The sequence below is a fragment of the Chiloscyllium plagiosum genome, chromosome 9 (assembly GCF_004010195.1).
Source record: "Chiloscyllium plagiosum isolate BGI_BamShark_2017 chromosome 9, ASM401019v2, whole genome shotgun sequence".
In the NCBI taxonomy this organism is placed as follows: Eukaryota; Metazoa; Chordata; class Chondrichthyes; order Orectolobiformes; family Hemiscylliidae; genus Chiloscyllium; species Chiloscyllium plagiosum.
Genome location: NC_057718.1, coordinates 88,291,423 through 88,308,132, shown reverse-complemented (window position 1 = coordinate 88,308,132; position 16,710 = coordinate 88,291,423). Strand labels below are relative to the sequence as shown.

At 43.1% G+C, this 16,710-nt stretch overlaps 1 protein-coding gene across 1 annotated transcript in view; it reads right to left on the bottom strand.

Moving 5' to 3' along the window:
- mthfd1l (methylenetetrahydrofolate dehydrogenase (NADP+ dependent) 1 like) overlaps positions 1 to 16,710 on the bottom strand; it is a 179,411-nt gene that overhangs the window by 49,259 nt on the left and 113,442 nt on the right. Inside the window, exon 23 of the mRNA XM_043696855.1 lies at positions 8,995 to 9,172. Within this exon, the coding sequence (XP_043552790.1) occupies positions 8,995 to 9,172 (178 nt within the window). The remainder of the gene's footprint in view (positions 1 to 8,994; positions 9,173 to 16,710) is intronic.

The window sequence follows — 16,710 nt, the reverse complement described above, 5'->3', positions numbered from 1 at the left end:
AGGTATAGGGAATGCTGGATGACTAAAGAAATTGAGGGTTTGGTTAAGAAAAACAAGGAAGCATATGTCAGGTATAGACAGGATAGACCAAGGTAATCCTTAGAAGAGTATAAAGAAAGTAGGAGTATACTTAAGAGGGAAATCAGGAGGGCAAAACGGGGACGTGAGATCGCTTTGGCAAATAGAATTAAGGAGAATCCACAGGGTTTTTACAAATATATTAAGGACAAAAGGGTAACTAGGGAGAGAATAGGGCCCCTCAAAGATCAGCAAAGCGCCCTTTGTGTGGAGCCACAGAAAATGGGGGCGATACTAAATGAATATTTTACACCAGTATTCACTGTTAAAAAGGATATGGAAGATATAGACTGTAGGGAAATAGATGGTGACATCTTGCAAAATGTCCAGATTACCCCTCAAAGATCAGCAAAGCGCCCTTTGTGTGGAGCCACAGAAAATGGGGGCGATACTAAATGGTTAAAGGTGAATAATTCCCCAGGACCTGATCAGGTGTACCCGAGAACTCTGTGGGAAGCTAGAGAAGTGATTGCTGGGCTTCTTGATGAGATATTTGTATCATCGATAGTCACAGGTGAGGTGCCGGAAGACTGGAGGTTGGCAAACTTGGTGCCACTGTTTAAGAAGGGCGGTAAAGACAAGCCAGGGAACTATAGACCGGTGAGCCTGATGTCAGTGGTGGTCAACTTGTTGGAGGGAATACTGAGGGACATGATGTACATGTATTTGGAATGGCAAAGACTGATTTGGGATAGTCAACATGGCTTTGTGCATGGGAAATCATGTCTCACAAACTTGATTGGGTTTCTTGAAGTAATAAAGATGATTGGTGAGGGCACAGCTATATGGACTTCAGTAAGGCATTTGACAAGGTTCCCCATGGGAGACTGATTTGCAAGGTTATTTGGATACAGTACTGGCTCAAAAGGTAGAAGACAGAGGGTAGTGGTGGAGGGTTGTTTTTCAGACTAGAGGCTTGTGACCAGTGGAGTGCCACAAGGATCAGTACAGGGCCCTCTACTTTTTGTCTTTTATATAAATGATTTTGATGTGCGCATAAGAGGTGCCGCTAGTAAGTTTGCAGATTACACCAAAATTGGAGGTGTAGTGGACAGCAAAAAGGGTTACCTCAGATTACAACAGGATCTGGACCAGATGGGCTGAGAAGTAGCAGATGGAGTTTAATTCAGATAAATGCGAGGTGCTGCATTTTGGGAAAGCAAATCTTAGCAGGACTTATACACTTAATGGTAAGGTCAGAGGGAGTGTTGCTGAACAAACAGACCTTGGAGTACAGGTTCATAGCTCCTTGAAAGTGGAGTCGCAGGTAGATAGGATAGTGAAGGCGGCTTTGGTATACTTTCCTTTATTGGTCAGAGTATTGAGTACAGGAGTTGGGAGGTCATGTTGCGGCTGTACAGGACATTAGTTACGCCACTGTTGGAATATTGTGTGCAATTCTGGTCTCCTTCCTATCGGAGAGATGTTGTGAAACTTGAAAGGGTTCAGAAAAGATTTACAAGGATGTTGCCAGGGTTGGAGGATCTGAGCTACAGGGAGAGGCTGAACAGGCCTGGCCTGTTTTCCCTGGAGCATCGGAGGCTGAGGGGTGACCTTATAGAGGTTTACAAAATTATGAGGGGCATGGATAGGATAAATAGATAAAGTCTTTTCCCTGGGGTCGGGGAGTCGGAACTGGAGAGCATAGGTTTAGGGTGAGGGGGAAAGATATAAAAGAGACCTAAGGGGCAACATTTTCATGCAGAGGGTGGTACGTGTATGGAATGAACTGCCAGAGGAGGCTGGTACAATTGCAACATTTAAGAGGCATTTGGATGGGTATATGAATAGGAAGGGTTTGGAGGGATATGGGCCAGGTGCTATCAGGTGGGAATAGATTGGGTTGGGATATCTGGTCGGCATGGACGGGTTGGACCGAAGGGTCTGTTTCCATGCTGTACATCTCTATGACTCTAAATAACTATGATGAGTGGTAGAATGTAATTGTACACACTGCATTCAATAATGTTGCAGTTAATGCTGCAGAATAAAGGGTAAAGGTTAAACACTGAGGGACATGATGTACATGTATTTGGAAAGGCAAATACATGTACATCATAAATAAAGGGTAAAGGTTTAATCTGATTCTTCCAATTTTCCACATTAACATGCATGTCAAGCTCATCATTCTTCCTTATCAGAATCACAAGCTTTTAGCAGGCAGAAAGGACATTTGGCTATCAAGCTACTATTCCCACAACAACGCACTCTAATTCGAACAGTGACTATCCCAATACTCTTTCATGTACCATCAAGCAAAGATTTTCCCAATATTGAAATGGTAATTCCAATACATTTTGCCATGCAGTTGTATTGGCAGCCCAGCAGAAGTGTTCAGGTGATCTCCCAAAGCATGAAAAAAACTTACAAAATTCACCAACATTCTTTTGAAGGTGATAGCTGAGGAGATTGTGATGGCATTGGTGGTGATCTTTCAGGAATCACTGGAACCAGGGAGGGGCCCAGCGGACTGGGAAAATGGCTAATGTAACAACTGTTTAAGGTAGGGGAGACAGAAGACAGGAAATTATGGGCTTGTTAGCCTGACCTTGGTTAGAGACAAAAAAACTGCAGATGCTGGAATCCAAGGTAGACAACAAAGATGCTGAAAACACAGCAAGCCACCCCCTTTATCTGCAGCTCCCCTTAGACCCACCTCAAGTCCCGTAAGCAGGGTTACACCAGAAACGTTGACCAAGCCAGACAGCATCAGGAGGTGAAGAAGTCAATGTTTCGGGGTGTATCCCTTCTTCAGGACTTGGGATGGGTCTAAGGGGAGCTGAAGATAAAGGAGGTGGTGGGGGCAAGGTGGTGAAGTGCGGATAGGTGGAGATAGAGGGTATGATCTGGTTGGTCAATGGGAGGAAGGAATCTGGGTGGCTGGGAGGAGTGGAATGGAGAGGGAGGAGCTGGAGAGGGGAAAGGGAAGGGAAGTTATTTGAAATTGGAGAACTCAATATTGAGTTCTCCAGGCTGCCCAGGCGCAAGATGAGGTGTTGTTCTTCCAACACATTGGCAACAGAGGAGGCCAAGGATTGTCATGTCGGAAAGGGAGTGGGAAGGGGAATTAAAGTGGGTGGTACTGGGGGTACCGATAGGCCCAGCTGAGACGCTTGGCAAACTGTTCCCCAAGTTTAAGCTTTGTCTCCCTGATGTTGAGAAGATCACATCGAGTGTACCTGATACGGTAAACTAGGTTGGAAGAGAGGCAGGTGAACATCTGTCTCACTTGGAAGGACTGTTTGGGGCCCTGGATGGAGGTCGGTGGGGCGGGGACAGGGACGGGGGATGCTGGCAGGTTTTGCATCTCTTCCAGTTGCAGGGGAAGGTACCTGGGGGTTCAGGGGGTGGGTGGGGAGAGTGGCACAAACCTCAGACTGGTGAAGAGAACAGTCTTTGGGAAGGCAAAGAGAGGTGGGGTCTGTTTCGAGTGGGAGCAAGTGTTTATGGACGATGCATTGGATGCAGAGTTCCCCAGCGCTTTATCTTCACTATGGATGTGCAGTCCATAAACACGTCCATTTAAGGGTGGCCTCCAGGCCTTCAGCTCCTTCCTCTCCAACAGAAGTATCCAGTCTCCCTCTGTCAATACTTCCTCTGCCATGCTGAACTGGTCCTCAACCCCAAAATAACCTTTAACTCCTCCCATTTCCTCCAAATCCTTGGGGTGGCCATAGGCTCTCAGATGGGCCCAGCTACGCCTGCCTCTTTGTCAACTATGTCAGTATCTGTGTCAGCACTGTGCCACAACTCTTCCGCATCAGTGCAGCACCCTCCACTCAGGCTGAATTGGAGCAGTTCATTGACTTTGTGCACAACTTCCACCCTGCCCTCAAATTCATTTGGTCAATCTTGGACACCTCCCTCCCCATTCTTGACCCCTCCATTTGCATCTCCAGCGACAGTCTCCAGGCGCACGTTTACTATAAACCCACAGACTCTCAACTACCTGGATTATACCACCTTCCACCCAGTATCCTGCAAGAACTCCATGTCGTTCTCCCAATTCCTTTTGCCTCCGCCACATCTGCTCAGAAAAGGAGGCATTCCACTCCCAAGCATCCCAGATGCTCACCTATTTCAAATATTGCGCTTTACAACTCCCCCAGTCATCCAGACAGCCCACCACTGCACCACCCCCATCCCCGTTCCATTGCTCTAAACGCTCCCCTCCTTCAAATATAAAAGGGACAGTCCCCCTTGTCCTCACCTAACACCCCACCAGTCTCCACATCCAACGTATGATCCTTAAACACTTTGGCAAACTCCAACTAGACTCCAAAACCAAAGACATCTTCCGCAGGGACCGTTATCTTTGCCAGTCCTTGGTTGCGCCACTCTCCCCACCAAACCCCCCCGAACTCTCAGATACCTTTCCCCTGCAACTGGAAAAGATGAAAAACCTGCCAGCACACCACCCCCTTTACCTCCATGCAGGGCCCCAAACAGTCCTCCCAGGTGAGACAGAGGCTCATCTGCCTCTCTTCTCTCAGGTGCTCCCGATGTGGTCTTCTCTACATTGGGGAGACAAACTTAGGGAGCAGTTTGCTGAGCATCTCAGCCAGGCCTGCAGGGGACAACCAGACACCCAGTCACCACCCATTTTAATTCCCCTTCCCATTCCCTTTCTGGCATGACCATCCTGGCCTCCTCCATTGCCACAACGAACCAAACTGCATATTGGAGGAACAACACTTCATCTTGCACCTGGGCAGCCTACAGCCTGGAGGACTCAACTTTGAGTTCTCCAATTTCAAATAATCTCCCTTCCCCAACCCCATCTCCAGCTCCTCCCCCTCCCTTATACTCCTCCCAGCCACCTACCAGATTTTTTCCTCCCATTGACCAATCAGGTCGTACCCTGTGCCTTTCTTTACTTATCCCCACTTCACCATCCAGCCCCTGCCACCCCCTTTATCTGCAGCTCTCCTTACACGCACCCCCAGTCCTGAAGGAGGAATGGTTATACCCAAAACGTCAATTTTTCCACCTCCTGATGCTGCCTGGCTTGCTGTGTTCTTCTAGCCACCTGCTTTGTCTAGCCTGACCTTGATTGCTGGTAAGATTTGAGAGTCCATTATTAAGGATGGGATTGCAGAATACTTGGATATGCATGGTAAAATAGGACTGAGTCAGTACAGCTCCATCAAGGAGAGTTCATGCCTGACAAATCTGTTAGAATTCTTTGAGACAGTAACAAGCAAGTTAGACAAAGGGGAGCCAGCGGACTCTGTTTGGATTTCCAAAAGGCCGTTTGATAAGGTGCTGAACAGGAGGCTGCTAAGGCAGTCCATACTGTTCAGAGTAAGGTACTGGAATGGAGAGAGGACTGATTGACTGTCAGAAGCAGATGGTGGGGGTAGAAAGGTCTTTTTCATGACAGTTGCTGGTGAGTAGTGATGTTCTGCAGGGCTCAGTGTTCGGACTACCACTATTCATGTTATACTTTAAAGACTGAGAGGCTACAGAAGGAATTGGAAAGGCTAGGAGAATAGGCAAAGTGGCAGCACATGGAATACAGTGTAGGCAAGCATAAGGTTACACACTTTGATATGAAGAATTGAAGCATTGACTATTTTCTAAATAGGGAAAGTCTTCAGAAATCTGAAGTCCAAAGGGACTTAGAAGTCCTACTTCAAGATTTTCTTAAGATTAACATACAGGTTCAGTTGACAGTTAGGAAGGCAAATGCAATGTTGGCATTCACTTCAAGAGGGCTAGAATACAAGAGCATGGATATATTTCCGAGGTTGTATAAGGCTACGGTCAGACTGCATTTGAAATATTGAGTGTGCGTTTTTGGTCCCATATCTGCTCCAATATCTTATGCTTTTCTGGTCTCCTGCTTTAGTAGAATCATACCAAACGTCACTCCAATACTGCACATCCGAGCACAGTGTTTCACCCAACAATGGCATGGGTCATATGTGCACCCTTTCATAAGAACAATCTTCTCAACTTGTCTCAGCTCCTTCAAAGCACTGTGTATGTAAACTCCACAAATCTCTGATCCTACACGCACTTTAAATCTGTGCAATTCATTTTGCTACGTTAAATTTCACCTGCCATAGTACTGCATACTTCTCCAGTCTATCTACTCAATGTTCATTAAACGTAAAAATGATGGTATTTTCATTCACCATTGATGTTCACTTTTAAAATCTAACTTACTCATTATATCTTATATGACCTGATACAACTAGTTAGGAAAATTTCAAGATGCCCTAAAAAGAATTATAACAAGGTAAAATATTTGTATTCATGTATTGTGAAGGTTCCGATGGGATACTTCTGATTGCGTATAAAGTGAATAATCTTACATTTTATTGCATAAATCCATATAATTACTTTCACTTTCAGGTATCTGAAAAGCATAAAATTTCACTCCAGGAATATGAAAAAAGCCTTCTTCTGAGCTTGGACTGACATTTTTTAACCTTTTTATCATTTTCTTGGGAGGAGGGGGTGATTGCTTTGGTTTCTTAACTTTAAAAAATAGCAAATGAGTCAAGGCTTAGGTCAGCAGCAAACCTGCAGAGGAAACCCAATAAACTAGGAAGTTCTATTTATTAAAGACTGCTCAAATGCAGAAAAAACTATAGACGAAAAGAAATAGACTCAAGCTAGAGGGAATTATGTTCATTTTGTAGATACCTCTATCCAGACTAGAATCAAGCTGGGTCACATTCTGGTCCTCAAGATACAAGGAAAATATTCAAGCACTAAAATCAAAGCAGAGGAAGGAAAAAGAAAATCCCATGCCTGATCCTCTACGTTTAAAAAAAAAACTTGTATTTCTATAGCTATCTTGCAACCTTAGCTTGTACCAAAGCACTGTAGTGTCAATGCAATCACTTGAAGTGTAATTACTGTGAAATTTATGCACTGCAAGGCCCCACAAACAGCAAGAGGTAACAAAAAGATTGCACTGCCTCTAACGATGATGGGTGAAGGATAGATATTGAGTTGGTTTCTTCGGAGAACTTCTCTGCTTTTCTTCAAATAATGTCATTTGAGAACATTCAGAGCCTCAGTTTAATGTCTCATACTAAAGATAGTGACCTCCATCCATTAAGACTGTTGTAGTACATTTTCAGGAGTGACAGCTCAGATTGTGCGCTCAAATCTGAGTCCATAGCTTTCTCATTCAGAGGCAACTGCTACACGTCAAACAAGGACTGGCTAACTCCTTTGTTTGTAGCACAGCCTCTTTCATCCTGGATTAAATCTAGCTTGTATAGTTAGATTGTCACTATCTCCTTAAAAGTGCACAATTGTTACAAAAATCTTTACAGCCATGGCTAAAAAAGTGCTAAAAGAATGAAAGCCTTCCTGTTACTGAGACCCAGGGCTGAATTTTCTAACTGAAGCTCCACCTACTGTCTTTTTGAGTGATTGTATGGTTTTCCCAGGAAGAAAGGTTAAATAAATGTGAAAATATTTCATTCAGCTTTGTCAGAGCTTACTTTCATATTAAGAAACATTCTGGCAACAAATCAGAATGAACCAGTTGGGAATGAGACTGAGTGAAATAAAATAATGGAAGAACAGATTGCTGATTTTTAAATTTTCCTTTTATAGAATCCCTACAGTGTGGAAACAGGCCATTTGGCCCACCAAGTACACACCGACCCTCCGGAGGAATAACCCACCCAGACCCATTCCCCTATCCTATTACCCTACATTTACCCCGACTATGTATCTAACCTACAAATCCCTGAACACCACGGGGCAATTTAGCATGGCCAATTCACCTAACCTGCACATCTTTGGATTGTGGGAGGAAACTGGAGCATCCGGAGGAAACCCACGCACACACAGGGAGAACGTGCAAACTCTAAACACAGTTGCCCAAGGCTGGAATCGAACCTGGGTCCCGGTGAGAGCAGTGCTAACCACTGAGCCACCGTGCTGCCCCATTTTGAATATTTCAACATTCCCAACACCTCACTCTATCCAATTGTAAGAGAGAGGTTTAGCATGACCTTATCATGGATTATTTATCTGTCAATATTCTGTCTAATTCCTGGAGTGCTAATAGGATGTGTCTCTATTTGTCTCAGCCCCTCATTTTTCAAATAGTGAGACCAAGCTGTACGAGATAGGCAAAAAGAGTATGCCCCACCCCCAGATCATACTACAGTGCTTCCAGTCTATTAAAATACCTTGTATCTTCATTCTCTTGGTTGCAGTCTATGACTGCAACAGATACTGTTAATGTTGCAGTCCTGCATCATTGTACACGTGCACACAGGGCAGTTTTATTGTCATAACCTGCAGCTCTACACCAGGTGATAGAATTCTTCTTTCAGTCAGGGGATATGGGTTCAACACCCACTCGATAATGTATCGCAGACTGTCCAGTGCAACATCAAGGAAGGACTACATTGCAGGAAGTGAAATAGTAAACAGAGGCCACATGTTCTCTCAGTTGCACGCAAAAGAACCCATAGCACTATTCAAAAGAAGGAGAATTCTCATTGTGTTCCAGTCTACTTGTGATTACATATGTTATTAACAGTTTCACTTCCTATTTATCTTTCATAGCCCAAGGGGTTCAGTGATGGTTATGCTTAGCACTTTTGGCTTATTGGTGACTCAATTCCACATTAGTACTGCAGAGTCATTAACATCGATAACTTATGATATCTGCAGCATGTATGAGAATTTTGTAAGTTTACTTTATACCTGCAAATGTGACTCCACGGTGCTTTCCTGAAATAGCAGGTTGAAAGCAGGTCTTGTTTTATTCTTACTGATGTACAGCAAATACATTTCAGGCAATTGCCAGCAGTTTGCCTGTGGTTTTCCTACCACCATACCCCTTACTTTGGCTACTATATTCATTGTATCTCATAGGGGAACATTTGACACTTATCTAAATAGAGAACAAGTTTTAAAAGAAAAGGTTCTTACCTTTAGGTCATAAAGGTAATTGAAGCTACTCTTCTGATCTGCAGCCTGCCTGACAGCCTCAGCCAGCTGTAATGACCCTCTGCCTCCAATGGACCAGTGATTGCATGGCACAGCATCATAAGCTCCAGAGCATTTTGCAATTTGACAGGCAAGATTAATCTCTGCTTCAGTATCAGTCCTATGCAAAGAAAGACTGTGATTATACAGTGCTTTTCACAATCTTAGAGTATCATAAATGACTGAACCAAAGTACTTTAGAAGAGAAGTTACTGGTGTTGTATTAGAAACGTAACAATCAATTTGTGCACAGCAAGATTCCAAAAACAGCAATGTGATCATAATCAAATGGTCTCTTCTTGTGATATTGGTTAAGTGATAAATATTGGTCAAGCTACAATGAAGTACCATACTCCTCTTCCACTAGTGCCAAGGGACCTCTACCCATCTGAAAGACAGCACTTCTACTGCCTTTCATTACCTCAATTGCTCAAGCAACACACCTAATACTCTTACAGTGAACCTTAAATTCTTCTTCATGCATACCCATTATCAATTTTAAATGCTAAAAAGGTATTAGATCTGGAGACGAGCTACAGCTCCTGAATGAAACTTGGACTACAAGATTTAAAATGTTGAGATCAGGAACACGAGAGTAGGCTTCCATTCTCTTCCATACAGAAGAAATAGTCATGAATGATTAAAGGAGTTGACAGGGTAAAAAGAGAGAGAGAAATTATTTGGTCTGGTGGAGAGTCCAAAATAATCAGACATAACCTTAAACTCAGAGCTCAGCCGTAAGGAAGTGTATGCATTGTTTTACACAAACAATGTTAATATTCTAGGTCCCTCTCCATTAAAAAGTTGCTGAGGTTGGGGCTGGTGGGGATGAACTGAAAATTTCAGAGTTTAAGATTGATCACATTGTTGTTAAGTAAGGATATTAAGTGATATACAGAAGATAGGAGTCCAAAAGTGTGACGCTGAAAAAGCACAGGTCAGGCAGCATCAGGAAGGGTTAATGAAGGGCTTTTGTCCAAAACGTGATTTTCCTGCTCTTCGGATGTTGCCTGACCTGATGTGCTTTTCCAGTGCTACACTTTTCAACTCCGATCTCTAGCATCTGCAGTTCTCCCTTTCTCCGTAAACAAGGCAAGGCAAATAGAGCTACGATGATCTAACCAGCCATGAGCTAGCTGACCAACCTACTCATGATGCTTTATTCTGTGTTGAAATGGTCTTCAGCCTTGGTCAGCACTTAAGTCAAAAGATGGCGAGTCTGTCAATGTTCATTTGTTAGTACTCAATTTCTGCTGGACCACAGACTACACAGGGCGAAAGTGAGGACTGCAGATGCTGGAGATTAGCGTTGCGAGTGCAGTGCTGGAAAAGCACAGCAGGTCAGGCAGTATCCGCGGATTGTGTTGCGAAGTGGGTAGGTTGAGAAGAAGAAAGACAGACAAACAAGAGCCTCTTTAAAAGCCAAATAATTGTGGATGTTATAAATCAGAAACAAAAGCAGAATTGCTGGAAAAGCTCAGCCCATCTGGCAGCATCTGTGAAGACAAAACAGACTTAACATTTCATGTCCAGTGAGCCTTCCTCAGAACTGATGGAAGCTAGGAAAATGCCAGGGAGGAGGTTAGGAGTAAATGAGAAGTGGGGATAGAGCCCAAAGACAGAATAGCGGTTGTACAGATAAATATGGGTAAATAGCTATTAACAGTCTCCATTAAAAGCTAAGAATAGGTAGTGCGTACTACCTAGCAGACTATATGATAACAAGGCCTGGTATGTGGGATAGGGGGCTAGGTCATGGGGAGAGTTCAGGCCCTAAAATTATTGAACTCAATATTGAGTCTGGAGAGCCGACGGGTGCCCAAGCAGAAAATTATGTGCTCTTCCAGCTTGCGCGGAGTTTCACTGGAACACTATAGCAGGCCTGAGACAAAAAATGTTAGCCAGGAGAAAGTGTGGCGTGTTAAAGTGGCAAAGGTTAACTCAGCGCAAGTTGGAAGAACAACAATTAATTTTCCACTTAGGAACCCTGAAGCCCTCTGGACTCAATATAGAGTTCAATAATTTTAGGGCCTGAACTCTCCCACGTCCTAGCCCCCTATGCCACTCAACAGGCCTTGTTATCGCTGTCTGTCATTACATACTACCTATGGTTAGCCATTAACCATCTCCAATAACAGGTATTCACCCTCCTAGCCAGATCCTTATCTACTCCTTTGTCTGTCCAGCTGTTCTTCTCTTTGGGCTCTATCTCCACCTATTGTTTAGTCCTTAACCACCCCCCCCACCATATCTTCTGCATATAAATTAATATTTCCCTAGGACCTTTAAGTTCAGTTTCAACAGGTCATGCTTGATGTCACAAGATTAGAAAGCGACCTGCTCCAGATCTGGCAGCCTGATTCCTCACTGGCACAACTTTCCAGTACTTCAGTGCATATAGTATCCCAAAACAACCTAACCCATTTATTAAGATCTGAAGCAAAGGTACAAGATTATCCTGTAAACAGTTAGCCTTTAAGAAAGGTAGTCATTGATGAATGAAAAGTTATCCAGTTCTGTGTAGTCTATAACGTTAGCTGCTATATTTAGAGTCAGAGATGTACAACATGGAAACAGACCCTTGGTTCCAGCATGTCCATGCTGACGAGATATCCCAACCCAATCTAGTCCCAACTACCATCACCTGGCCCATATCCCTCCAAACCCTTCCTGTTCATCTACCAATCCAAATGCCTTTTAAAATGTGGCAATTGTACCAGCCTCCACCACTTCCTCTGGCAGCCTAGTCCACACATGCACCACCCTCTGTGTGAAAAAGCTGCTCTGTAGGTCTCTTAAATATCTTTCCCCTCTCACCTTAAACCAATGCTCTCTAGTTCTGGACTCCCCCACCCCAGGGAAAAGATCTTGTCTATTTACCCTATCCTTGCTCCTCATGACTTTATAAACCTCTATAAAGGTCACCCCTCAGCCTCCAACACTCCAGGGAAAACAGCCCTAGCCCATTCAACCTTTTCCTATAGCTCAAATCTTCCAACCCTGGCAACATCCTTGTAAATCTATTTTGAATCTTTTCAAGTTTCACAACATCCTTCCTATCGGAAGGAGACCAGAATTGCATGCAATATTCCAAAAGTAGCCTAACCAATGTTCTATTCAACTATATTTTTGTGCATGCCTAACAATATTTTAAAACTTGGCTTCAGTTAACACATGCCTCGATTTCCTGGACTTGTGTATTGGCATGTTTGCTCCCCATTAGTCAAATGCAAACTCTGCTGGCTTTGCAGCAGCTTGAATAGGTGATTAAACCTGACAATGAGATTTCACACATTACAGCAAATAAAACTCCCAGCCTGGCATCCTATTACATTTTAAAGATAAATAATATTTCAGTAACTTTCTTAACAAATCAGCTAACAAATTATTCCAGCCAGCCAGTGTGATTGATTCTTCAGGTCAGCTTGAAATGTACTTTTCATGCAATTAAGTTAATACCTGCAGTCCGACTGATCTACTTCACTTTGAAGTAGCGAACTAAACTTGTGCATCTCTTGCTCCTTTTTATGCTATAAAGTTATACTTTTCCAAACAGTCCCCACAGTAAATCCTTCCTTTACATTTGTTGCTCTTATTTCCATTTTTCCCAAAATATACTTAAGCATTTTTGTGGAATTATAACTAAACTGAACATACTGCCCTAGAAAAGCAGTGATATTTAAACAAGACCGAAATGCTCTTGTCCCAATGTTCTGGTTATATTTCGCAATACTTCAAAACCATGTCGCATTCAACAGGACAAACAGCGTACTATCATTCCTCAGTTATACAATCGTTTGACTCATGAGAATAACTTTAAATCTCAGTTTAAATTTTAGTTTTCACTAGTTTTTTTTCCCATCACGCCTATAAATCCCCTGTATATCTTTAACAGTTACTATCAGAGTATGTACTGCTCTCTATTTTGGAGCATTACAGAAATTTGATAAAGCTTGCAATTTGTTTCAATGCCTAGGTTGTTTAGAGATCAGAAGCAACAGGCATCTAATGGCCTTAACATTCCACTCAGCACCATCTCAGTCTCAACTCAATACCTTCCAGTCGCTTTTTTTTCCCTATTTTTGAACCAAATTCTTAGTTTGATGTCCCATGTAGGTAGAATAGTCTTACCATCAATAAATGCAGAATTAAATGCTTCTGCTGGGTTCAGACTTCAACGTGGAAAGATAAACTGTGGCCACCAGGGGTTGTGTCAGAAATTAAAGTGTGAGAAACTCAGTAGAGGTTTCAAAGCTGAACTGCATCAATTGAATGTCCTGGTTCTCAGATTAAAACTCAAATGTCCAATGTCTTGAGCTGCTACTAGTAGCACTAGAAAATTATTCATAAATTGCTAATTCAACTTTTCTAAAATAGTTCAAAAAATCTTCACTCAACCTATGAAGTTTCTAATCTTCATTTATACTATAAGTGGATTGCAGAGTAATTTTTTTTCCAGTTCAGTGAGACCCATTTCTAAAGGCATTGGATAATTCCATTAGAATCCATCCTTGTGAAGTTCAAAGTCACATCTTTCTAATTATTAGATAACATTCTTTTTAAAGTAATGAATTCCGATGCTGTTTTCATCCTTTAAATCAGATCAATGGATAATTGAAATTGCTACTTTAACAGAAAACAACTAACCAGTAATTATCAGAGGCAGATTGCTAAACAAAGGCTCCATTTATAGTTCACCATATCTCCAGCATACATCTATAGTAATTTTGTTAAAATGAATTGTTTTAAACTCTCGGTTTATAGTCAGCAATGTGCATTTATGTAGTGCCTTTAATTTAAGTAAAATCCCAGGGTCCTACACTGGATTGTTACCTGACACAATGACACACACATAGACATGCAAAGGCAGATAATTAACTTTTTGGCTAATTAGAAAGGTTATAAAGAGCAATTTTAAAAAGGCAACCATAAAGGCTGACTGGTGAGGGAGAAAATTCCAGAGTTTAGGATCAAGACAGCTGAAAGCAGAGTGCAGTGACAAAATGAGGGATTGCACAAAAGCCCAACTCAAAAGAACATATGGGAGAGGCAGGGGTATTTATGCACAAATCTTTGATAGTGGCAGGAGAGTTTAACACATAACACGTGGAATCACGGGCTTTATAAATGATCGCAGAAAGTATAAAACCCAAGATACTGTGCTAAACCTACTTAAAACATTAGCTTGGTCCTCACTGGAATATTGAATGCAACTCTGGACACTATATTTTAGTAAGAACTTTATGATTTTGATTTTGAAGACAGCTCAGGAGCCTTTTACTGGAATGGTTCCAGGGATGAGAGATCTCACTTATGGATATACTGGTGAAGTTGGGGCTCTCCTTTGAGGAGAAGCAAAGAGGAAACTTCATAGAGACATTTAAAATCGTAAAGGATGTGGATAAAATAAATAAAGAGGAACCGATTCCAATGCCTGAAGACTGAATTACAGGAGAACATAGATGTCAGTCATTAGCTAGAAGTGTACTGGAGGGAAAAGTACCAGAAGTGACTAAGGAAAAGTTCAGATTTGGAAATTACTGCTTGCAAGGGTGCAAGATACAGATATAACTATAAGCTTATGAAAGATATTGGAAACAGACTCTTCGGCCCAACTCGTCCATGCCAACCGGGTATCCCAACCCAATCTAGTCCCACCTGCCAGCAATTGGCCCACATCACTCTAAACCCTTCCTCGTCATATACCCATCCAGATGCCTTTTAAATGTTGCAATTGTACAAGCCTCCACCACTTCCTCTGGCAGCTCATTCCATACACATACCACCCTCTGGGTGAAAACGCTGCCCCTTAGCACTCCCCCACCTCAGGGGAAAGTCTATTTATACTATCCATGTCCCTCATGATTTTATAAACCTCTCTGAGGTCACTCCTCAGCCTCGACGCTCCAGGGAAAGCAGCCCTAGCCTATTCAACATCTCCCGACAGCTCAAATCCTCCAACCCTGGCAACATCCTTGTCAATCATTTCTGAATCCTTTAGGTTCCACAACATCTTTCCAATAGGATGGAGACCAGAACTGCATGCAATATTCTAAAAGTGGCCTAACCAATGTCCTGTATGGCCACAGCATCACCTCCTAATTCCTTTACTCAATACTCTGACCAATAAAGAAAAGCATACCAAACGCCTTCTTCACTATCCTAACTAGCTGCTACTCCACTTTCAAGGAGCTATGAAACAACACTTCAAGGTTGCTTTGTTCAGCAACACTCCCTCGGACCTTACCATTAAGTATACAACCCCTGCTAAGATTTGCTTTCCCAAAATGCAGCACCTTACATTTATCTAAATTAAACTCCATCTGCCACTCCTCAGCCCACTGGCCCATCTGGTCAAGATCCCTTTGCAATCTGGACTAACCTTCTTCGCTGTCCATTACACCTTCAATTTTGGCGTCATCTGCAAACTTACCAACTATACCTCTTATGCTGACATCCAAATCATTTATATAAATTAAGAAAAGTATCCACGTAGCACTCCACTAGTCACAGGCCTTCAGTCTGAAAAATAACGCTCCACCACCACCCTCTGTCATCTACCTTTGAGCCAGTTCTGTATCTAAATGGCTAGTTCTCCTTGCATTCCATTAGATCTAACCTTGCGAACCAGTCTCCCATGGGGAACCTTGTCAAACGCCTTACTGAAGTCCATATAGATCACATCTACCGCTCTGCCCTCATCAATCCTGTCACTTCTTCAAAAAACTCAATCAAGTTTATGAGACATGATTTCCCACGCACAAAGCCATGTTGACTATCCCTAATCAGTCCTTGTCTTTCCAAATACATGTACATTCTGTCCCTCAGTATTCCCTCCAACAAGTTGACCACCACTGACATCAGGCTCACTGGTCTATAGTTCCCCTGGCTTGTCGTTACCATCTTTCTTAAATAGTGGCACCATGTTAGGCAACCTCCAGTCTTCAGGCACCTCACCTGTGACTATCGATGATACAAATATCTCAACAAGAGGCCCAGCAATCACTTCTCTAGCTTCCCTCAGGGTTCTAGGATCCACCTGATCAGGTCCTGGGGATTTATCCACTTTTATGCATTTCAATACATCCAGCACTTCCTCCTCTGCTATCACTTTTCAAGATGTCATCATCTTATTCCCTACATTCTATATCTTCCATGTCCTTTTCCCACAGTAAATACTGATGTAAAATACTCGTTTAGTATCTCCCCCATCTCCTGCCTCTCCACACAAAGGCCGCCTTGCTGATCTTTGAGGGGGAGAAAGTGAGGACTGCAGATGCTGGAGATCAGAGCTGAAAAATATGTTGCTGGAAAAGCGCAGCAGGTCAGGCAGCATCCAAGGAGCAGGAGAATCGACGTTTCGGGCATAAGCCCTTCTTCAGTGGTANNNNGCATTCATCCCTTGTGGTTGGAGGGTTCCTAGGCGGAAGATGAGGTGCGCTTCCTCCAGGTGCCGTGTTGCCATGGTCTGGCGATGGAGGCGGCCAAGGACCTGCATGTCCTTGGCGGAGTGGGAGGGGAAATTAAAGTGCTCAGCCACTGGACGGTTGGGTCCTCTGGGACACCCGCACCAACCAACCCAACCGCCCCGTGGCTGAACACTTTAACTCCCCCTCCCACTTCGCCAAGGACATGCAGGTCCTTGGCGTCCTCTATCAC